Source organism: Ambystoma mexicanum, chromosome 10 (assembly GCF_040938575.1).
Source record: "Ambystoma mexicanum isolate Mex_15411 chromosome 10, UKY_AmexF1_1, whole genome shotgun sequence".
Classification (NCBI taxonomy): domain Eukaryota; kingdom Metazoa; phylum Chordata; class Amphibia; order Caudata; family Ambystomatidae; genus Ambystoma; species Ambystoma mexicanum.
Genome location: NC_090932.1, coordinates 610,253,898 through 610,277,951, shown reverse-complemented (window position 1 = coordinate 610,277,951; position 24,054 = coordinate 610,253,898). Strand labels below are relative to the sequence as shown.

The 24,054-nt window shown below is 44.2% G+C and overlaps 1 protein-coding gene across 5 annotated transcripts in view; it reads left to right on the top strand.

The window, feature by feature from the left end:
- The window catches only part of DOCK10 (dedicator of cytokinesis 10), a 2,208,289-nt gene that overhangs the window by 474,323 nt on the left and 1,709,912 nt on the right, over positions 1-24,054 (top strand). For all 5 annotated transcript variants that reach the window (XM_069618176.1, XM_069618179.1, XM_069618177.1 and 2 more), the window contains exon 4: positions 11,090-11,172. In XM_069618176.1, coding sequence (XP_069474277.1) covers positions 11,090-11,172 — 83 coding nt within the window. The remainder of the gene's footprint in view (positions 1-11,089; positions 11,173-24,054) is intronic.

The window sequence follows — 24,054 nt, the reverse complement described above, 5'->3', positions numbered from 1 at the left end:
TGTCTTTCAGATGCCGGAATGCAGTGTGAAGACCTCCGGAGTGCACGAAGAGTAGGTAAGCCTTTGTCTTTCAGATGCCGGAATGCAGCGCGAGGCGTTGGTGACAGCCGATGGACCAGGTAAGTGAAGAGCTGTCACTGAAGACCGTAATGCTAACCTGTTCTTTCTTGTCTTTATAGGTGTTGCTGAAGACTGGATTCAGGATGGTAAGCCTTTTTCTTTAGGCCCAGGATCAGATGCAGAAGACACGATGAGCGTTCTGCTGCAGAGGATGCAGAATAACGCAAAGCAAGATTCATCCATCGGGTGTGGTTTAAATAGCTTCCTGTAGTGCTTAGGTGTCTCCTTCCACAGCCACGCCTAGGTGAGAAAAGAGTTCCTGCTTTCCAGAAGAGTTCCAGTGTTCTGAATCTAGGGAGTGGCTCCTGCCCCACCCAACAGGAAAAGTAGTTCCAAACAGAAGAGGATCAGAGGCTCAACTGGCAGGCAAGTAAGCAGCATGGTCTGCTGCAGGTAAGTCCACCCAAGCATTATGAGCCCGGCGCTTCCAGCGCTGGGACTGGGCATATTTATGAGCCTGGTGCCACTGGCGCCAGGACTGGGTCCAAAAGGTCCCAATTGGGACTGGTTGGCACTCGGAACCTGGGTTATGGATCTGCTTCCAAGGGAGTTGGGAAAACCCTGACCTTTTGGAAGCAGAGATCATGACAGTACCCCCCCTCAAGGCCCCTCCCAAACCGGGCTTCTCCGGGGGTTTTGGCTTGTCAGGAAATGTTCGGTGAAATCTTTTGATTAGGCGAGGAGCGTGGACATATTCAGCAGGTTCCCAGGATCTCTCTTGGGGGCCGTAGCCTTTCCAGTCAATTAGGTAAAATAGTTTAGATTTGGAGATCTTGGAGTCCAGAATGCTTTTGACTTCAAACTCGAGTTCTCCATCAACTAGGATAGGTTTTGTAGATTTAGTTAGTCGGGTTTGAGGTTGCACGGGTTTTAATAGAGAGGCGTGGAAGACCGGATGTATCTTCATGTGCGGGGGCAAGTCCAACTTGACCGCTACTGGGTTTACTATGGTAGTGATGGAATAGGGACCAAGGTATCTTGGGTTGAATGTGCGTGGCCCTTTTAGAGGTAGATATTTGGTGGATAACCAGACTTGATCCCCTACCTGATATTGAGGGGCTTCCTTCCAATGTTGATCTGCTACTTTCTTGTATTGTTCTTTAGCCCTTTGAAGGTGAGAAACAGATTCCTTAAAGGCTTGGGTGATTGTAGAATGCAGGTAGTCTACTGCTGGTGTTTCAAGATCTTGGAGGGGATCCAACTCCGAGGTTCGAGGGTGACTGCCGTACAAAAGAAAAAATAGGGTTTTCCCAGTTCCCGAATGGACAGAGTTATTGTAGGCATATTCGGCTATCCAAAGGATGTCTTTCCAAGTTTTTTCAGTTTGTTGCAGCGTAAATACTGTTCCAGAGTTTGATTGGTCCTCTCGGTTTGTCCGTCGGTCTGAGGGTGGTGACTGGTCGATAGTCTCACATCAATTTGAGCCGACCGACAGCAACTTCGCCAAAAATGAGAAATAAATTGACTACCTCGATCCGAAATTAGAACCGAAGGAAAACCGTGCAGTCGGACGATGTTTTCGAGAAATTCTCGGGCCAGAGTTGCTGCTGTTGGCAAGCCTGTGAGCGGAATGAAATGCGCCATCTTGGAGAATAAGTCCACGATTACTAGAATCGTATTGTATCCGGAGCATGGAGGTAGATCGGTGATGAAGTCCATAGAAAGTGTATGCCAAGGGCGAGGTGGGATGTCAATAGGGCGTAAGAGGCCTGCTGGTCTTTCCTTTTGACTCTTGTTTTGGGCGCATACTCCACAGGACATTATAAAGTCTCTGATATCTTTTTTCCAAGACGGCCACCAGAAGTAGCGCTTGATCTTTTCTGAGGTCTTGGCCATACCGGGATGTCCTTCCATTAAAGAATCGTGATAACAAGAGATTACTTTTTTCTGTAAATCTGTGCTGGGTAGGTATAATCGTTCTTGGAAATACAATAAGTTGTCCTTTACTGCAAAGTCCTTTCCCTGCAGATGCCAATTCTGTATGTCTGCTGGAGTTACAAGTTGCCTGGCTTTATCCTTAACTTCCTCTATGGATTCTGTGGCGATTACACCCAGAATTCTTTGTTCGGGAATGATTGGTACAGGTTTAGGGTTGATCAAGTGTTCTTCCACTCCCATCCGAGAAAGGGCATCAGCTTTACCGTTCTTTGTACCAGGTCGATAGGTAATTATGAAGTCAAACTCGGCAAAGAATAATGCCCAACGGAGTTGTCTAGAGGATTTGGCTTTTGCGGTTTTCAAATATTGCAGGTTTCGGTGATCCGTAATCACAGTAACGGTGTGTCAGGCCCCCAGCAGATAATGCCGCCAAGCCTTAAAGGCAAACTTGATAGCCAGAAGTTCCTTGTCAGTAATCGTGTAATTGATTTCAGGAGGCGAGAATTTGCGGGACCAAAATGCCACGGGATGCAACTGATTGGTTACCGGGTCCTTTTGTGATAGAACTGCCCCCATGGCAAGGCTTGAAGCATCAGTTTCCACGATGTAGGGGAGTTCGGGGCAAGGGTGTTTTAAGATTGGTGCAGAGATAAATTTAGTCTTCAAATCCTGGAAAGCTTGTTCCGCCTCGGTAGACCATTCAAAACGTTTGTTTTTCTTTAACAAGGCAGTGATGGGCTGGACTATTCGAGAGAATTCGGGGATAAACCTGCGGTAAAAGTTAGCGAAGCCTAACATGCTTTGCACACCTTTTACGGAGGATGGTGATGGCCATTTGAGAACTGCATCGACCTTCTTTGAATCCATACGCACTCCGCCAGGTGATAATATGAATCCCAAGAATTCAACTTCAGTCACGTTGAAAACACATTTTTCCAATTTAGCGAAAAGTTTGTGTTGACGCAATCTTTCGAGGACCATTTTCACGTGTTTCCGATGTTCAGATTCCGATGAAGAATAAACGAGGATGTCGTCAATGTAAACAACAACACACACATCTATGAGCTCTCTGAGGACATCGTTCATAAAATATTGAAAGGCGGCCGGGGCATTGCAAAGTCCGAAGGGCATGACCTGATATTCAAATAGCCCATACTTGGTGCGGAAGGCCGTCTTCCATTCATCGCCCTCTTTTACTCGTACCAAGTGGTAAGCTCCTCTAAGATCCAGCTTTGTATATATGCATGCTTTTCTGACTTGGTCCAGGAGTTCAGGGATCAAAGGTAACGGATATCTATTCTTAACGGTGATCTGGTTCAGGGAGCGATAATCTATACAAGTTCTAAGGTCGCCTTCCTTTTTTGGAACGAAGAACAAAGCTGAAGAAGCAGGGGACTTGGAAGGACGAATAAACCCATTTGCCAGGTATTGATCCAGGTATTGTCGAAGGTGAAGGTTCTCAGGCTCGGTGAGGGCATAAATTCTACTACAAGGAGGAGTAGATCCAGGTATCAGGTCTATCTGGCAGTCATAAGACCTATGAGGAGGTAGAGAGTTAGCCTGATCCTTCCGGAAAACATCTTGGTATTCTAGGTATTCGGGAGGTAACTGGGGAGTCTCTGAAGAAATTGCTGCCAGTGCAACACCAGGTGGAGGGTGACAAGTAGAGACACATTCTGGAAACTGGACCGTTCTTGCTCGCCAATCGATCAGAGGATTGTGTTTCTCTAACCAAGGTATTCCTAGAATAATCTGAAACTGAGGGGCCTTGATCACATCGAACACGATCTTCTCATGGTGTCCATCTTGACTTACTTGCGTCACCTCTTGAGTGGTATGCGTTACTGGCCCGAAGGCTATCTCCGTACCATCCACCGTAGTAATGACGTCCTTTACAGCCTTGGGACAAAGAGTTAGATTCATCCTCAAAACCATTTCATGATCCACATAAATGCCGATGGCACCGCTGTCGACGTAAGCTTCAATTGCATGTAATCGATCCGGATTATCAGGGCTAGTGAGGACCATAGGTATCACGAAATGCGAGGTCACGGAACTGGTTTTCACGCTCGGCAAGAGGACCTCTATTCTTGTCGGGCGAGGTCGTTTCCCTGCTCAGAGTTTGTAACTTTGGTAACTGCAGCTCCTACTGCCTTCTTGGCAGGTTTCACCGGACAGTCTCGAAGAAAGTGCCCTGAGTTTCCGCAGTAGAGGCATAATTGCAACTGTTTTCTCCTTTCCCGCTCCGTTTGTGTGAGAGGACCTTTCAGACTCCCTATTTGCATGGGTTCCCCGGAGTCTACTCCTTTGGAAGGAGTTGGCGGTTTGGAAAATACTCGAGCATCAAACTTGGAACGATCGGCCTTCCTGTTCTGCAGTCTGTGATCTATTTGAACGACTAAGTCTATATAGTCCGAACAATCTTGTGGGGGATTCACTACTTGGGCTAACACATCTTTGAGCTCTCCACGTAGACCTCTATAAAACAGCGTAATCCTTTTGTCCTCAGGCCATTGAGTTTCCACTATCAGTCTGTTGAAAGACGCAATATAAGCCAAAAGGTCTTGATTACCTTGTCGCAGCGAAAGAAGCTCATTGTCCAAGGCCTGCCCCTGTGAATGTCTTGCGAACAGTTTTTCCATACTGAGCTGAAAAGCTTGAAAATCATGGAGGACCGGATCATCTTGATTTACTAGAGGGATCGACCAGTCTGCCGCATTGCCACTAAGGTACGAAAGCACGAAAGCTACTTTAGCTTGATCAGTTGGAAAGGCTGCTGGCCGGCATAAGAAATGCAACCGGCACTGATTGATAAATACTGCAAACCTCTTTGGGTCACCAGAAAATCGTTCGGGCGGAGCCAGAGGTACATTCCCAGGTAGGTTGATCTGCACTGGATTCATAGAGGATGTAGAAGGAAGATTTCCCCCAGATGCGGGTAACGGGGTCTGTCCGGCTTGTGACTGTAGCAATTGTCTAGCGAGATCATCTGTTCGCTCCTTGGAAATAATCAGTTCCCTTCATAGAGCGTTCGTTTCCTGACGGGCTGCATGCACTTCTGCCCTTAGTTCCCCAAGTAACTGGGCTAGCTGGTCGGTATCCGAGGTTTCCATAGCGCCTGGACGGGAGTTTTGTGGTAGGCTTTGCGTTCTGTAACGCTCACCTGATTCCCGTAGAGGCGCCGGTCTTGACTGGGCGTATACCGTATCTTCAAAGGTGATGTGTAAAACACGGCTGGCTCTTTGGGCTGGACCTCTGTGCACTGTATGTCTGACTCGAAGGGTAAGATGTCTGCAGATAGAAAATATGGGATTAAGGAACTGGGTTATTGAATGTCTCTCTCTTCTTCCCTTTCTCTTCTCCTGTAGAACCCCAAAGGTTAACGCTCTCACCTTAGGTAAGTGAACGCCGTGCTCTCCATCTGCCTCGGGGCAGGGTGCTGTAACCAGTTTCTTCACTGGATAAGGGGAGCAGGCCTCTTGACTTCAGAGGACTGCTGTCCGTCGTTTACTGCACGAACGGTAAGTTTCGAGTAATTCTAATGTCTTTAAAGTCTTTAGTAATGATGTTTCTTGTTTTGCAGGGTTCCGGCGATGGCGGATGACGGGCTGAAGTGAGTTGAAGATGGAGCCTGGCTCCTGCCCCACCCAACAGGAAAAGTAGTTCCAAACAGAAGAGGATCAGAGGCTCAACTGGCAGGCAAGTAAGCAGCATGGTCTGCTGCAGGTAAGTCCACCCAAGCATTATGAGCCCGGCGCTTCCAGCGCTGGGACTGGGCATATTTATGAGCCTGGTGCCACTGGCGCCAGGACTGGGTCCAAAAGGTCCCAATTGGGACTGGTTGGCACTCGGAACCTGGGTTATGGATCTGCTTCCAAGGGAGTTGGGAAAACCCTGACCTTTTGGAAGCAGAGATCATGACAGAAAGCTTGGGGGCGACCCAACGGAAAGGAGAGGATTAAGACACCTCACTCGAACCGATCGAAAGGGAAGCCAGGCGGACACGGTACCTTGTTGTGGAGGGCAGCTCCGGCGGGGGCAGTTGTTCCTGGTGGTGGATGCACGTCGGGTCTTTGCCAAGAGTAGAGATGTTCTCGTCATCGAAGAAAAGTGAAGTCCGGTGCACCACCAGGGAAGAGACCAGCCGCGGAGTGCTCCGTCACAAGGCACCACCTTTTGCTCGCGGTACAGGGGTAGTGGCTATCCGGTTGCCGAGGTGCTCTGCATGGGCAATTCGACCACTGCGTCCTGAGGCGAATAAAAAGCAAAGGGGACTGGTTGTTCCCACCAGTCAGGGGAAGAGACTCTCCGGCAGGGAGATCTCCTCTGTCGTCGGGAAGTGGTGAGTCGGTTCCGTAGGGCTCCACCGGAGGTGTCGTCGGGCAGGTCTGCTCAGCGTTACCCTCGTCGGATTCTTAGGTCCTGTGGCGACTTCTTAAAGATCCAGTCCCAAAAGCCCTGCTTTTATGCAGAAAACCCCCATTCATTCAGCCTAGCTGGCAATCAACACATGCTAAGTTGTGAGCGGGGAGGCTCACCACTCGGGCCAATCACTCCAGAGTGCGACCGGAGTTGGCAAGGCAACTCGGTCCAGGGTGCCTAAACCCCCTCCCATACCCCTGTGGTAACCCAGACAGAATGGCACCACTTTGGAGGGTCTCTGTACAGAGCCCGCCAAAAGTGGAACAAAGGGCTCAACCTTTGGTTTAGGAGTCACAGAGACGAACACAGACGCCATTTTAAAAAACGAGTTCTGGCCGAAAATACCATCTGATAAACTTATTTACGATAAGTAGACCGGTGGTACGTTAGAGATTAACGAGAAAAAGTATCAATCTCCAACAATGGGACGAATCCCATAGGGTTATGTTCGGGGTCGAACATAACAAGTAGTTTCCACTGCCACCAGCCAAAACTCGACGAGGGGGGACGGGACAGTGCCCCCTCGAGTAACAGATCCAGGAGTAATCAAATTACCCCTACTAGTACGTCCACAATAAGATGGTTTGTACTAGTTCTGTTAGTAAATTTAGGTCTAGTAAAGCCAATGGTGACTTTACATGCCCGGGGAGACAGTAGTCAGTCCCTGGGTATGGAGTCTATGGTGGGTGTCCGCTAGGACGCCCCGGTGCTACGGCACGTAGGGTGCAGTGTAACACACATAGAAAAACATATGAAACCCTATGGAGTAAAAGACCCCATAGCCCATAGAACACATGGACATTCCAAGGAATTACACACATACATGTCCAAGAGCGGGAGAAAAGAGTCCCACTCTTGGCAGGGTGGAAAAAAACAAACTCCAGAAATCCAGCAAAGCTGCTGGGGGACTCACTAGGTTAGGAAATTCAGCCTAAACAGAGAATTCTCCCTAACAGCAACTTATCCAAATCACGACTGTGAGACTTGTCCTTGGCCTCAAGCCCAGGGATCCTATCTCTCCAGGACTAAAATCTCTGCACTGGGTCCCAGTGGCTGCGGGGATTAAGTTAAAAACCCTCTGCATTGTCCACAGGGCCTTCTGGGGTTTGGGACCACAATAGCTTCAGCTATCTCTTCCTAAATACCTTCCTTCTCGAGCTCTTCGCTCATCTGCCTCCAACTCCCTCAGGGTCAGTCACTTCTCCAAGCAACGAGTTGGTGGTAGATCTCTTTCCTCGGCTGGTGCCTCCCTCTGGAACAGCCTCCCTGCCTCGCTTAAACTTGAGAACCATCTCCGGTTCCGGAAGTACCTCAAAACCTTTCTCTTTGCTTCTGCTTTTTCTCCTCCTCTCCTCTGCTGACCCCGAACTGGAACTAGAACTGCACTCGCTACCTTGACCCCCTCTGATCTCGGGACCACCTGCACTGCCCACCTGGCAACCCCCGCAATTAGGGACTTTTTTGTATCCCTACAGTCCCCCTCCCAGCCCTTGACACCTGTTGTCTGCACTTATCCATTCACTTGTCACATGCTGGCTGCTACTTATTTATTGTTATTATCTTTGCCGTGTACTGCACTGTCCCTGCCCCCTTCCCATGCACTTGCGCGATCTGAATGACACCTGGCCTAGTAGGATCGCTGTCCGTCCTCCCTTTGTTCACCTTCCTTGCCTCGTCGCGCCTTGAAACACTTGTGTATAGGCGTGTTATAAATGCCATATCATATCACATCCTGTCAGTGTCTCACAGTGCTGGTCAGAATGGGGACCTAGATGCACCTACGTATGTACACACCCTGTAGCCTTGCTCTTCCACAACCTCTTACAATGTATGCATCATCCTCTGGAATAGTGCCAAGAGTGGAGGAGTAATGTCAATATATGCCCATCTCCGATGAAAAGCTGTCACGCACATTGCAGTGATGTCCAGTAGAAAGTACTATTTTTGAAAAGCAACCTTGTCACAGAGAGCAACACAGTAGGGTTCCTATTAAGGCCATGGCTCATTGCATGCAGTTTGTACACAGCTCGCACATAGAGTGGTAGCCAGAGTATAGTGATAGCATGGTATATTTCAGAATTTGTCGCTGTTGGGGTGCACATTCACATGACTCATCAAGCGCACAAGTGATCATCCATTTGCAGTCACAGGCACATTGTCCATGGTGTGCATACTCCCTCCAACCCTGCGTCTGTTATTTGCAGCTGCAGTTGGTGTCCACTAGCTTTCATTCATCCACTACTCCCTCACTCACATCACCTTAGCACACATACCTGGGGAAGGGGTTTAGTCGGGAAGTGACCAATAGTGGTCCACTATTGAGTCATTCAGTAGTGGCCCAATATGCCATTGTAGGTAACTCCTTGATAACCCAGTGAGCACACACATGTCTTAACACAGGCATCCTTCAGTCATAGGCAAGTGAGGACAGGAACACATTTGTTAACGTGTCTGGCTGGATGCTCTACAGAGCTGTGATAGAGGAGGTTTTAGGAAACAGTAGATTCACCTCAGCACACGGAGTTCTCCAGTTTGCCTAATGGTGTGCTGAGTGTGAATGTATCATACCACAGCAATTTAGGTATACCTTCCCCGCCTCATTGACTAAATGGAAAATATATCTATTGCACAACACATGAAGTTTAAAAGCATTTAGAGGAATAAAATATGGCTGTTTGTTTCCCCTACTTCAATGGCCTACTCTCCTACAATGACCACTAATGCACATGATGACCAAAGGACCCCAGTGTAGCACCCCAAACCACCAGCCTTGCATGTGTTGAGAGGATGAATGGCTGTGGGTGATCCAAGGAGAACCCATGAAGCATGGAATTTCCCCCCTAAAACCAGCACAGCTTTATCCTGATAATGTGAGAGATTGATATCGGTCTGGTGTAGTTCATGAAAGACTCTGGCCATATGAGATGGTGGTGACATAAGACAGGTCTCAAATGGAAGCTGGACTAGGGGACCACAAGGTACATAGCTGGAAAGTCACCCTTCACTTACTATCATTTTAGGGCTGACGCCACCATTCTGCTGAGTTATGCCCCAGTCTGCGGTGCTCCCTCCAGGGTCTGCAAGGGGGTAGGAGATCCATGACTGTTTGATATGGATATACACCCTGTTGACTACAATTCATGAGTGTGGCGAGCAGTTGAAATCATTAATTCTGTTTGGTGACCAGCCAACAACAATTCTTCAGGAATGTGTGCAAATGGTTGTGTACCGGAGTGCAAGGGATAACGAGGGGACATGCAGTAACCAGCTGTCCAGTCAGGGGTGTAGACATATGCCCTGGGAGTGGAGTAGGCTTACTAAGGTAGCCTGTACCATCATTGTTTACCTCTGAGGGAAGCTGATTCAAAAAAGCCATCAATCAGGCATTTGACACTTCTACCAACACCCGATGTAAGTAATGTGAGGAGGAAGAGTGTGTGTAGGAGTAATGTGGTATTGGGGTGTATGATTGTTGGGGTGTACCTTGATAGTGTAAGTACTTAAGGTGGACGAGTGGTTGTAGGGGTAATGTGGGTTGCGGGTGCATGATTGCACCTTGGTAGTGCAAATACTGTGAGGAGGAAGAGTGAGTGTAAGAGTTATGTGGTATTGGGGTGGATAATTGTTGGGGTGCACCTTGATATTGTAAGTACTTAAGAAAGAAGAGGGGTGTAGGGGTAATGTGGATTTTGGGCGGCATAATTTTCAGGGAGCACCTTTAATTGTGTCAGTACTGTAATGAGGAAGGATAGGAGTGGAAAAAATGGAAATTACTTCCAAGTAATCATCTATTCCTGCTTTGTGATTGCCCCACGCACTATCATGTTTAGTGATTCACATTGTGGCACAATACCGTTCCACAGGCAATCTTCTTCTGAGGAGGGAGCATGGTGGCTGCATGCCGGGCGCATAGATTAATCTTTTTGTTGTTGCTTTCTGCACGGCTTGAATTCTGTGAATCGGCTCCCCGCGCAACGCATTTGCAATGTAAATAACTTTGCACAGCGTGAGCCCTTTTTTTTGTAAATCGGGCCCACGTTAATTATGAAAAATACAAGATTTAATAGGAAATTTAAAAAGTGAGTTTCTTCATGGGCTGCCGTGGAGATAGTGTCAGGCAAAAATGAAACAGCTACTTCCCAAGAAAAAGGCTCTTGTGTGACTCACAACTTACTTTTTTGACTGCACACGCATTTATTTTTCTCTTTATATAGGTTGTATAGAGGCATAGGTGTGGGGTGGAGGGGGCATAATGGAAGAAGCTGGCCTGTGGGGATTGCCTTACCATAAGGTGACTATGCTAGGCATTCGTTGCATTATATAGGCATTTAAAGCTGGACATTACATTTGATAGTCAAAACCTCTTGGCTTTCTTGGTGCTTGTTTTTAGTAGTAATATGTCGAGTAACTGCACAAACAAGATACAATACACTACTGGTGTAATTTAAAGATTGTAGGCTATGTCCCAGCCAGGATGCATGACATCCCTGAGATGAAACGATGCATGCCTTCCGAATGCTATTTAAGTAAGCCATAACTCGGCAAATCAGCAGTCTTCGTGGACTTTCTTCTATTGTGTTCTGAAAGGAGGACGTTGTAGGTGTTCTTTATTTGTGTTATGCAATTTGAAAAACACATAGATCATGTATTCATTTTTTTTCTTTTTCAGGCTTCTAAATATTACAATTCTCAGTGGAATGTAGTGAATTACAAGTATGAACAGTATTCTGGAGACTTCCGACAGCTGCCACAGTAAGAATCGGGTTTATTGCTATTCCTATTTCTAAAGAAGGCTCGCATTATCTCGGGACAGCAGCCAAGTGGTCTTCCGTTTCCTTTTTGCACCCGTCTCTTTGTCATGCATCAACTTGTCCTACTTACATTGGCACTGAGAAACTTCAAATGTGCATCTAGTCGGGTGTGAAAGTTATACAATACCATTTTTCATGCATTCAACTTAGTATTCAAGTTTGAATAAATGCAGAAACCGTTCATTATTTATTATTATCGGATTCCATAAACATTAAACGCGTTATGGGTTCATGTACTAGTGTACTTACTAATACTATAGCCTATGGCTCAGTAATTTCCAGCCTGTTAATCTATGTTGGCATGAGTACAAACATAGCTATACTGTGGCATAATACTTGTCTGTTGAATTGGATTGTATGCTGCAACCATGACTAAGCTGCTGAAGCAGCGACACATTGCCTGTCTTTTATTGAAAGCAGATTATTAGAAGGTCTTGTCTTAATTGTGAAAGAGTTGTCGGTGTGATTTCGTTTTTGCATCCTATGCTTGTCTCATAACAAGTAACTGTTAAGCTGAGTGCCTGCCCCACTTTGCAGCGGACTAGTGACATAGGTTGGTTTTACAACCGATAATCCAAATGCCCCGGTATTAACTGATGAATATTTGGATATGTATTTTCATTGCTGTCAAATTCATACATTACCCACGCATTCATTTTGATTAAAGTACGTCAAATGCATCTCTTACCAGTTCGGAATGAATCTAGAATATGTGCTGCTTGATGTTCTAAAAAGACATGTATTCTGGGAGATGAGAATGAGAAATGTATTCTGGAATGAAAAGTAAACAGCTTAAGTTCTACTACTGTTCTGCTCCTTCATCGCCAACCTAGAGGCTTTTCTCATGTATGGCTATTGTCTCCAGGATCAATTTATAATTTGAATGCATGATGTCTTTTGAATAAACATCAGTAAGCAGTCTAGACATGCATTCAAATTAATGTTTCAAAATGCCACCCCTCTTCCATTTCAATGGCGGCCAGAAGGAAGATGGAGCAGCAGCAGCTGCCGCTGTAGTCATCAGGTAAGTGGGGGTGAGAGGGATGGGGAAATGAAGAAGGGAAAGGAGGATGGAGCAAGATGGCGGGGCAGGGTATGCAACTGTTAGGTTGCTTGAAAAGCAGGATTGGATCGTGAAATTCAGCGTGCAATCCCATAAACCCGATTGGTTGTCCCCCCCCCACCCTGCGTGCTGATAGTACATATTTAGTTCTCTCTTGTGGTATAGATATATGTTGTTTTGTGGCTCTTATTAGAAATGCCCCTCCCGCATCAACATGTTTCAGTCCTACCCTTACTTCAGGCCATCCTTAGGGGCACTCTACTTGTGAGGATGATCAGCTATTGCCTGTGTTCACAGGACACCGAAAAAAGTGGATCAGGATGTGGAAGATAGACAACAATTATTGAATCTCAGTCATACTCTTAAAAATCTCAATACCTATAAAGCTATCCTTATCTATTGGGTGACTCTTCCACTATATCGTGTCTCATCTATTGACTATTTACCTAACCTGGCCTTTCTAAGTCAAGGCTGACCTTTGGGTGATAGAGGCATGTGTACATTACATATGTTCTTATTTTGAAAGTACGTGGTGTACCTACCACTTCATACCTATATAATGCGTACCTGAGCTTGGAGTGTAATGCTTGTCCAGCTTTAGGATTGCCTGGGGGCATCCTTTGTGTGTGTCAAAACAGTAACCACGGAGATCATTGCTGGAAATAATATTGTTTGTGACTCAATATTTTTTGAAGGTACTATCCAACAGTTTCCCCAAATATTTTATGACTGGAGTTTGTTTATATAACTGCACCAGTCCTAACATATGTTGGGAAGGGTGTTTATTGCCTTTAAAAATATATTGAGTAACCCTCAATGTTTTTTCCAACAATTATATCACATATAACCGTCAAAACGTGTGGATTTTTTGTCAGTATAGATTGAATCCTATAAAAATATAAGTGCAAATTAAGCTCAAATTTACAGGGAATGTGATCAAAATGTGGAAAATAAAAAAAGTACTATACTTAATAAAGTAACTAAAGTTGTGAGCTAATAGCAACACTGCCCCCACTATACCTTTCTCAATAATTTGAGAAAGTTAATTCCACAAAAACGATACGTTCCGCCTATGCCCACTGTCTCATCACTCCCAGATTTTGGTGTGTCAGGGCTGGTGGGGCTAGCTTCCCAGTCATTGCTGCCAAGCACTGAAATTCCATGCCACCCACCCTGCAATCTGAACAATCATTCAGAAAACACATGGAAACATGTTTCTTTAGCTGGGGCTACTTCCACTTGACCAACATTGATCTCAACCACAAGATCTGTCCTGTAACTAACCCCTCGATGCCTGCAGGTTTAGTGTGCTTCTATAAATGTAAACATAACTAAATAACGAACACTAGATTACCGTGGGTCACCTCGGCTTTCTTGTAGATATTATGATTAAGATGCTAGCTAATTTCCAAAGTTTAGACATCATTTGGTACAAATGAAGATATTATTATTTTAGTGACCCTATTTAGTAGATGGCAAGAACAATTCTAGACAAGTGATAATGTATATGTGTCCTATGTAAGGAGATGTGCTCAAACAGAACTCGCAACGTTTTGAATGTATGTTACTTTGACTTTGTGAAAATTCAGTACAGAGAGAAAACCTACTTTTCAGTTATATTTGCATAGAATAATTGAAAGCAGACACAGGTCTGACCTAGCTGAAATCTTTACCCTATATCCATATTGAATATGAATATTAAACAAAGCAAGAATTTCTTGTTTAGATATTAGAATTAGTTTTACAAAAAGGAACGAGGTTAGCGTTTTGCCATATAGTGCTAAAGTTCTAAGTGCTAAGGACGAGTATGCTTGTCCTTTTTACATAGACTTGATTAAAGCTCAGCAGTTAAGGGGAAGATACAATGCTAACAACTACTATAATTTTAACAAGCTCAAGATGCTGACTTGTAAAATAACTCACTTGATGAAAGAACTTGGCAAAGTTTAGAGTAATTGTCGTGGGAGGATAGCTAAGCAGCAACGTGCTCACCTTGGAAGTAAAATGACACAGAGCCACACAGGTTCGATCCCAGGGTCATTGCTTAGAAACCTCTGGGTATTAACCGTGTTATACATAACCTATCATATCATATATTTCCTGACAGAAAATTAGCTCTACAATTAAAACCTGTATTGGTGTTGTCAACTCTCTCTAAGAATGTAATTTTAAACAGGATTTATTAGGAGTACCTTTTATGGTAGTTTTGGATTCTGCCAAGGTTATTGGCTTGATTGTGTGGGATGCATTGACCCACTAGGCTCTGCCCTGCGACATCACTGCGTGCTGCTTGCACCAGAAACTACAGAATGGCCGCCAAAAAGCCGTATTCTTGCTAAAAATCTCTGAGAAGTGTGCAGGGAAACCGGAAAAATAGGCTGCCAACCTACTTTGCCTGTGTCAGTGGTAGAACAGGAGACCACACTGCCAAAACCTGTCGATGGGCTGCCCACAGAGTGAAATGGAACTACCTGAAAAGGCAGTGCTGCATTGCCAGGAAAACCCAGAAGTGCTCTAAAATCAGTTTTTCCTTGGCTGTTGAAATTGCAAAATAATGGTTCCCAAACATCAGAAAAGATCCAACATCCTTGTTGGGTGTTAACCATCACCCTATTTAAGGAATCCCCATAAGCACAATATCAGGAGAAGCAGATTTCATCATAAGCATATCCACATTAACAAAAGGCTTGCCTGGAAAAATCGGTCAGAATATGGGAGCAGTACCGCCGCCTGCCTTTATCAAAGCTGTCATTTACTTGCACTGTTAGCTAAACTTGTACATTAAGATCAAATTGGTGAAGAGAAGTGACTTGCCACAAAGACAATATAAGTTGCTACTATTCAATCTCTATGTTTTAAAAAGACTGGAATTAGAGATTTGTGTGTATACTTGTTGAAAATGTAAAGTATTTTAGCAAAGACAATTTTAAACAAAGTGTTTTAAAGTGAACTGATACCAGCCAGAGGACTTCAAAGCACATTCCACAGTTTGCCCCAAACAAAGGTGCTTTCCTTTTGCTCTGTGCCCAGGAACTCTCAGTTAGATGCTAATGAAAGGAGGAGGAGATTTTGCTATGCTTCTCTCGGGAGAGACAATAGACTTCCTGGACTGAAAGGGAATGCAAATTCAAGTGTCAACCAAAACTAACTCCCAGCAGGAAGAGAGGCCTGGATTGCTCTTGGCCCAGCAAAACCATGGGGGCGGGACCAGACAGATTTGTGTATCTTAACCCACAAGAAAATATCTTTTTGAAAAAGACTCACAGAGAACTGTGCAAAATTTGTAAAAATCCGTAAAATATAGGTTAACATGAAAAATCTGCTCACAGTTTGAAACTACTCTGAACTCTGTGCTATGTTCAGAGACAGGACTACCGAAATTGTAATTTTGTAGCAGTTGTGATGATGCTAGAAATATGAAAGGATTATGCCCAGATGTCATGTGCATATATGTAGAAAGATGTGGACAAATCTGACATTGGGTACACAACCAAAAGCGCAAAAAACGGTCAAATCTGAACTAAAGCTCTCACCGAAATGGAACTCGGACGGATACTTGCTCTACTAAATCTGTGATGTAAATATGTATTGATAGCAAGTTGGTTGTATTGTAAATATGAATTATATGAAAAATAGATTTACTGTACAGAAACAAAGGGGAGGTATTCCCTGGATTGTAAAATGCAGCATCATCATGGCACCAGAGTTCCTTCTCAAATCAGGAGAGAGGACAGACCCTAACCAATAGGATTCCTAGATGGTGTTCCTAGTATAATTCAGCCTACCCACCCCTTAGGGAAATACATAAATAGAGACAGCCTATGACCTAGAGACACACACACAGATTCACCCATCAACTGATTACTGGCTAAGCACTTTGCAGGAGAAACCCATATCCAAGACTCCAGAATTTTGAAAGCAGAGAGGCCCAATTTCAAAGCTGAACCCTTCTCAGCTTGGCCTTTAAAATCTTGAAACCTGATTTTACCCCCAGACTTCCAAGGGGAACACCAAAAAGAACAGCCTGGCCGTGCTGTTTCTGCTTTCTTGTCAAGAACTCTTGCTAGAATCCAGAGATCCGAACCAGTAGAGCAGAGCTGTAACCAGATAGCTGCAACCCAGAACCAACCCAGCAGATCCAGTCCAGAGGCGGTGCAGTGTCCAGAGTGCCGTGCTGAGTGCAGAACCTGAGTGCCCTGAATCCTGTCCGGTGGGCTAGCAGAATTCCAGTCCAGAAATCTTTGACCAGATCCCTCACGGGCCCATTTCAAACAGTAGTTGTGAGTATAATAGCATAGAATTGTCCCTAGCCAGTATCTTATCCTTAAGTAATCCTATCCACACCATTCTATCCTATCCAGAACTACATTGTAGAATCTCTTTTTTGTTTTTCCTGAATCTTTCCCTCATCCATATAGTCCTTTGGTAATGGTAGTGATAATATCATCTTTGCGCTAATCTATTTGCTGAAGAAAGACAAGCGTCTCGGCAGGTAGAAACCATCCGGAGATGTCGCTGGATTGGTGGCTGTGCTGTCGTGTAGCTTGTGTCTTCATAGACTCCTTAGTGTAAAGAAATTCCTGTTTGTAAATTCAAAAGCGCATCTTTCATTTGAAATCTTGACTCTTTCTGAGAAAAAACGACTTTTACTAAAACCTTCATAACGTCCGTACCGTGCATGCTAAAAACAGAATTTAAGTGTCAAATGGAAGCTAACATCCTCAGCTTTCTAACAAATCCAGAACCGCATTCCAAATCCTTGTAGTTTTGCAGAGAAGTTTGCCGGAATTTTTCGTTTGTCTCAATTTCATCACATGTAAAACAGCTGTCCTTTGCCTTCAATCACAGAATTCCGTTTTCAAACTGCTAGTTATTCAATCATCATTGCTAGTGTTTACCTGAAACTATACAAAGTGGCTCCCACTAGTTTTGAATCCTATTAAGTGAATTGGATCAATTTTTCTGTGTTTTTAACCATTCATTCAAAGCCACATTCAAAAGCATTTGGCCTGTTTGCAATCATTCCTGTTTCTCTCTCTATGCTTGCTGGGGGAAATTGGGATTGAAACTGTATTGTTGAGTTGTATTCCTGAAACCTGTTTTCTCTCCTTCCATCTCTTTATCTTGCATATTGGGGGATTGAGTAGTGTGCAGGTGGAAAGAGTGACATTACATTTGACTGAATCCCACACAAAGTTTTATTCTATGCTGCATTATTTTTCCTATCCATACTCCTTCTAATTAAAGAGATTGTTGATTGTAACATCACCCCAATGGTGATCCTTGTATAAATATTAAATAGTGTGATATATATATATATTGTTCAAATCCACAAAATAAATCTTGTAACTTTGCAAAACAGCCTGCTTCCTGGTTCAGTGAGAGCGGGGGGATTCAAAGAGAGGGGCATGATATAAGGGTACATCATTCAGAAAGAAAAGAATTTATAGACAAAAATATATAATTAAGGGTTCCAGCTGAGCATCACACGCTAGGCATTGTCTTAGGTGGAGTGCCGGGTTGAAATCACTTACAATTGGAACAGGTTTCTAGGAAGGACACGGTTAAGTCACTGAGTATCTTCTCCTAGAGAGAGAGTGACTATAGCACATACTGTTTTCTAGCCTAGACAGCATGCATTCTCCTTCTTGTACCTTAGCATAGTACCTAAAGTCACTGCTTAGGGCAGGTGAGTGTCACAGGTGGCTTAAAGATCTCCCAGACTCCAAAAGTTGGTTCACGAGTTTGTATTTCAAAAATGAAAAACATGGCTCTAAGAGCGTCCCTATCCCAATCTCCTGTAGGCTCCCACCACCCAAACACAGGCTTACCTAACCCCACATTTGGCAACCAGCAATCAGTAAGCCCTACTAACTAATAGCTAGCTACAGGTTACGGCCTAACAGCAAAAATCCATATCTATTTGACTCCCTCCAGGGTTCTCCTTCCTTTCTCTAATCGCACTACTCCTTCAGCCACACTTTCTGCTCTACTCTTGCAAAGCTCTCTCCAGCCTAAGCCTTCTGTCACACCCTTCAGTCTCACACCCTTCATGATCTACCTCTACCCACCTCTGTCACTTTGATATCTGCACTCACTATTATGCTTCCCCTCACTCCCCCCACACCTCTATCATTACCTCTCTGATCTTCACAGAAATCCTCTCAACTATCTCCTTCAAACATTCCCTTATCTATGATTCTGTGTCTTAATGTTACCGCTTTCTCAACCTGTCTTTCAACTACCATCTCCTGCTCCACTCTGCCCTCAGTACTATTCCCACTATCACCTTATACTCTTCCACACCCTCCTGACATACATTATCTCTATCACTCAGTCTCTCTCTAATCCCCCTAAACGTCTGCCCTCACTCTCTATCTTTCTTTCTTTCTCTCTTTCCCTCTCACTATTTACAATGCCCCTCATCACACTACACAACATAAAACTGGTACCACTTTCTCCCACAACCAATACTTCACTTTAGTTCCATCTCGCTCTGTTCATTTCAGTTGCCCCACCATGCTCATGGGATCTGTCTAGGGTCGGTAGGTTGGGTGTTTGGTGTTTCATCTCTGTTTGTCAGGAAAAATCCCAGTCCTGTTTTAAATTCAATTTTCCTGGTTCCAGTCTGAGGTTTCTTGGTTGTGCCTAGGTGCATTTGGGAGTTGCTGTCCTGAAAAAGACAAAAGAGAGCTCTGACCAGGTTTCAGTGTCTGCCACGCCCCAAATCCCTCTCCCTGACTCTGAGACAAGGTGGGGTCTGGCTTTCGCCCAGGAAGGCCCATTGTCCGAGGTCTGGATTTGCCCTCCTTGAACCTGTCACATGACACAGGAGGCTACATGCAAATATGCGATTCTAGTCCAGAGATTCTGTTGGAAGAGCAAGTAAGAGCATCTGATCATGGTTTACATTCCCTTGGGAACAATGTAACATTGAACAGTATTGATTCCTCTAAGTGGTGCATAGAGGTCTGGCGGACCTATACTGATGTTTTCTTTTCCAGATGTTGGTGGGTGAGGTGAGGACCTGGAGTAGTGCATGCTGAGGGCCCTGTTGTTGAAAGCATGATTCTCTCACAACTGTGTATTAACTGGCTTGGGGAATCAAATGTCTTTTGGGTCTTCTTGATGATTGTACCCCTGAAAGTAGAGGGAGGAGATACAAACAGTTTGTATTAAAAAGAAATTGATTTTTTGAGGGGTGACGTGAAATAGCCTCAGTTTGTACACGTGTGTTCTATTAATTCCTTAACAGACATTGGTGCGGGAAATGGTTCAAAACCAGTGTCCACCTTACTTTGGTGACAGGATATGAAGGAAGTGGACAGAACTCTGTCATGAAAGCCGTTTGCTCCTCTTATAAGAGAAGAGTATGGAAAAGTCCAATAGTGGCAGTGCACAGCTATAGCAATGGAGTGCCTTTGAGGGTTTCCTCGATTTGGCTTAGTGTAACAAAATGATTACTGCTCTGCAGGAGTGCAAGGATGAGTAGAGGCTAAACCACCTACTTAGCACTCACACTGCTATAAACCAATAGTTAACTCTATCATATAGGTGTAACAGGCACAGTCAAGAGAAATATATCTTTCACCTTTTGTGGTTATGTGGGCCAAGTGCAGGCTATACTCTTAAGAGGGATGTGAATATAATGACAGTAGTAATCTAAACAGCAAAGGTACAGGTCTCCAAAATAAAGGAATGTCCAATCAAGGTTCTATAAAAACATATATACTTTAATTACACACACCTATATGCAAATACTTAACTATAAAAACACACACACGAACACACCCCTGGAGAAGAAGAAAATACAGAACATGGGTTTGAAGTCATTCTGGGTACTGCAGGAGGGATGTACAAGGAATGAAGAGCAAGACATTGCAACAATTTCACTTGTAATGAATATGTTTTTGAGAAAAATGCACAAGGGTGGCTTATCAGTCACTAGGGTCCAAAAGGGGACCTGGGGTGTAGGCCTCTCAAAAGTACTTTAATCTGTTTTTGATGGTTTGACAGTGTCAAACTAGGTTTGTAATTGCTGAGCTTGCTGGTCGAACTATGTTTGAATGAGTGAGTCATGGTCATCCACGGCGTGAGTCAGGTTTGGCGTGGAGCTCCGTGGGGTTTGATGTGGTAACAGAATGGTGCGGCTCAAAGAGTTTAAGAGGATAGGTTCGATAGTCAAGCTGGTTCAAAATGATGGTAACTGCTGAGTCGAGTCGACAGACAAACCGTGCTTTCAGTGGTTGAGCTCTGTGTTGGTTTGATGTGAAGATCCTGGCGGTTGGAAGTGCTGTTCGTAGATGCAGCGGTTCGAAGATGTTTGCAGCAGTTAGCTTCATGTTTCAGCTGGACGTGCTAAGAACTCTTCTGCCATGATGCGGCAGTGAACTTGTTCGATGAAGCTATTACCGGCTTGACATTTCTATGAGAGTGCCAAAAGCAGCAAGGCAGGTCCTGAGTGGTTAAAAGGCTTTGAATGCGGCCAACTTGGGCTGAAGGCAAGTTAAAGTGGCAGATGACAGCAGTCTAGCTCTTTTGGGTTCTCCTGTGCTGTGAATGCCAATGCAGGGGCTCTGAGACAAGATGAGTCTGTATTCTCTACACTCCCAGTCCAGGGAGCATAGTTGACACCTGCAGGAGTCTTTCACCTTCAGTTAGGAGCCTGGGTACCTGTGCAGCTGGTAGAATGTAGGCCTTGATTCTACAATAGCCAACACCACTGTTCCCTGGATATGGTTAGGGGAAAGAGCCCTCCTCTACTTTAGAATCACTCTTCATCTCACTACTCATCTCACTACGGAAGGACTTTGGCATGGACTGTACACCCAATAGAGGTCCAAAGAATTCTTCATTTCTTAATGTGAGACCAACATAAATCCTTATACACGTAAAAGGGAACAGGGAATTGGACAACAGCAAGCCTGCTCCAAGTAGTCCGATCCTTGTTGCTGTGACAAGTGACCATTGCCTTTGTACATCATACCCACAGTACTTTGTCCTGCAGAAAATAGAGGACATAGGAAGGAAATGGAGCCTCACAGAAAAACAAAGATGGCAAAACCGTCCCTCCGTTCCCTTAAGTTATTTCTGGCTTCTCTAACCCATATGCAACACTGTGGTGTGTGGAAGGCCTTTATTATGTGTATGCTGCTTAGAAAGCCTGGATCCCAGGAGCTATTCTGCTGAGAAATTCCTAGGATAGAGGAGAGATGTTATCCATCCTCCCTGATCATCAAACGAGACAGATGTCCTGCCTTATGCTTGCTGAAGCCAAGACAGGCAGTCTGTCCGTTAATCCACATAACCCCTCCAGAGCTCACAGGGTTAACATGAGTATGTTATCAATTGGATGTGGATTTAATGATTGTGTGTAGTATCATTCACTCTACCAAAACCAGGTATGGCATATTCTTAGGTAGTACCATGCCATCAGATGGGCAGATCCACAATGATTATGTATTTGGGTCAGAAATGCCGGATTTAATGCAACCTCTATCTGTTGTGACAGCAGCTGTCAAACAGGGCACATGCAACGCCATGTTTGTTGTCAGTAAAAGGGCTTTTAGACCTTTATTTTGAATTTTTATAAATGGGGGGTTTCACCCTAAATTACCCGTGGTAATTCAGACATGGACCCCTTGCTCACTGTGCTTAGAGAGGCAAAGCTTCACCTCATGAGCCTGATGAGGCCCGACTAGGCTAAAACACGTGGTTGGGGTTGCTGTTGATACCCTTGTTCAGAGGAGAATTGCCTAGCATTTCGGTGCTGCACTACCAAAGTGAGTGAGACCAGACAGATATGCAAATGGATATTTTTCCTCTGTCAAAGTTTCAGTGAGCTAAAACGTGGTTATAGCCCCTCCAAAGTGTGCAACCTCCCAGAGAACTGGTTATTTGATTGTGTTTGTTCTCGGTTGAGGGGCTCCCAGACCTTTTTTTAATTGTTTTGATGCCTGGCCATAAAAAGACAGCTTTGAAAATAGAATACATCTGGAGACAATATGGCGGACGACTATACTCTGTGATCACATCACATAGCTGCCTACTTCTTATCTAAGACAATACAGTGAACTAGTTAATTCCTTTCATTTAGATCTGTTATTTTTCTTAAATTGATGTCCTTTTCTTCACTAAGAAATGACCTTTCTGTGCAATGTTCATTCCCCTGACCCTTTTCCAACCAGGTGGGATTTCCTTGCATTGAAAAGAGTATCTTGTCTCTGAACATGGAGGTGCTTTCACATGCTGGTAAAGTTCCTCTTCCCTACTTGCATTTTTGCAAAGGTTTGTACCTATACACAAAGCAGATATGAATGTGCACAAACAAGATGCACACATTTGCATCACCTTTGTGAAACAAGCACAACTGTATTTGTGCATGTGATAGGGATGCAGAACCACGCCATGATTGAAAATCATGTGTTAACTATCAAACGTGTTTGTTTATTGAAGGTTATTCCACTCTTAATACTTTGAGAAAGATGCTGTAGTTCAGTTTACAAACTTCCACAAAAACGTATAATTCGCATACAAACGTCGTTGGAGATAATCACAGCTAGAAAAGGTCTTTGCATCTAATGCCTTTTCATCCAATCCATTGTTTGGGTTGTGAAGAGTTAATTTGTATTGTGGTGGTTTTTAAAGGTAAAAAAAACAAAGGTTTGGGAGGGGGATGCGGGCGGTGCAAAAAAGAAAGATGCATTTGATGCTAATTTTTTCGATGCAAATGCTTTAGATGGAAAGGTGTTAGATGTAAAGAATTCGATGCAATGACTGTAAACCCTAGAAAATGGCATGTCATTGAATGACAGTCCAAGCCCACACAAAGTGAAGTCAAAAATATTGTATGCAACATGCTGCTTCTCACAAAAGGAAGGTCACGGATAACGTCACTATGTAAAACATTGATAAAGGCTACAGTCATTGCAGGCAAATCAGATCAGGAATCTCTGCATTGGGAAACGCGTGACCCCTATCATTTGTGGAATGGGGATATGTGTGATTTTAGCCCGTGACAGAAGAAATTCATGTCCCTGTATAGTACGAATTGGGCAAACTAGCATTTAGCTGAAGTATGTGTGGGGAAACTCTGCCTAAATGTTGTCACATCATCTCCAGACACTAGAACATTGTGGTAAATTATGTTGGCTCAACCGACTGTAGAGTGTAACCAGAAACCACTAGAAAAATCATTCAATTTCAGAGTCCTAGACCATTGAAATAAATAAAATGGCGGGTTAGTCCTCAAAGCTATTGAGCACTTACGATTCTTACAGGTTCATTTGGAATGCTGCAGATGAGTTGAGAAACCATTGACATGGTAATTCATGCTTTCCCCACATCGACACGTTCAGATCCTGTCTACCAGAGATCCAATGCAGGGTTAACTTGAATTCATTTGATTTAGACGTAACGACAACAGACAACTGTGGCTGGGCACCAGCATAATAAAGTAAAGGGGTAGTAAAAAGATGCTAAACGTTCTACAATGTTAATGAGTCTGCAAGGCTTTCTGGCAGGGGATGAGGTGGCTTATTCTACAGATTGTCCATGGAAACATGTTCTACAAATGTGAGCAATTAATACCAATTACCTACGATGATGTTAAATCTGGATGTGTGAATATTCAATAGTGGGCTGTTCATAACGGAGGGCTGGAGTAGGTTTATGTGGTATAATCCTGTATCCCAGATATTTTTGAGCAAGGTCATGGAGGCATTTAAATATTAAAATCAGATCTTTAAGGACATTGTGAAA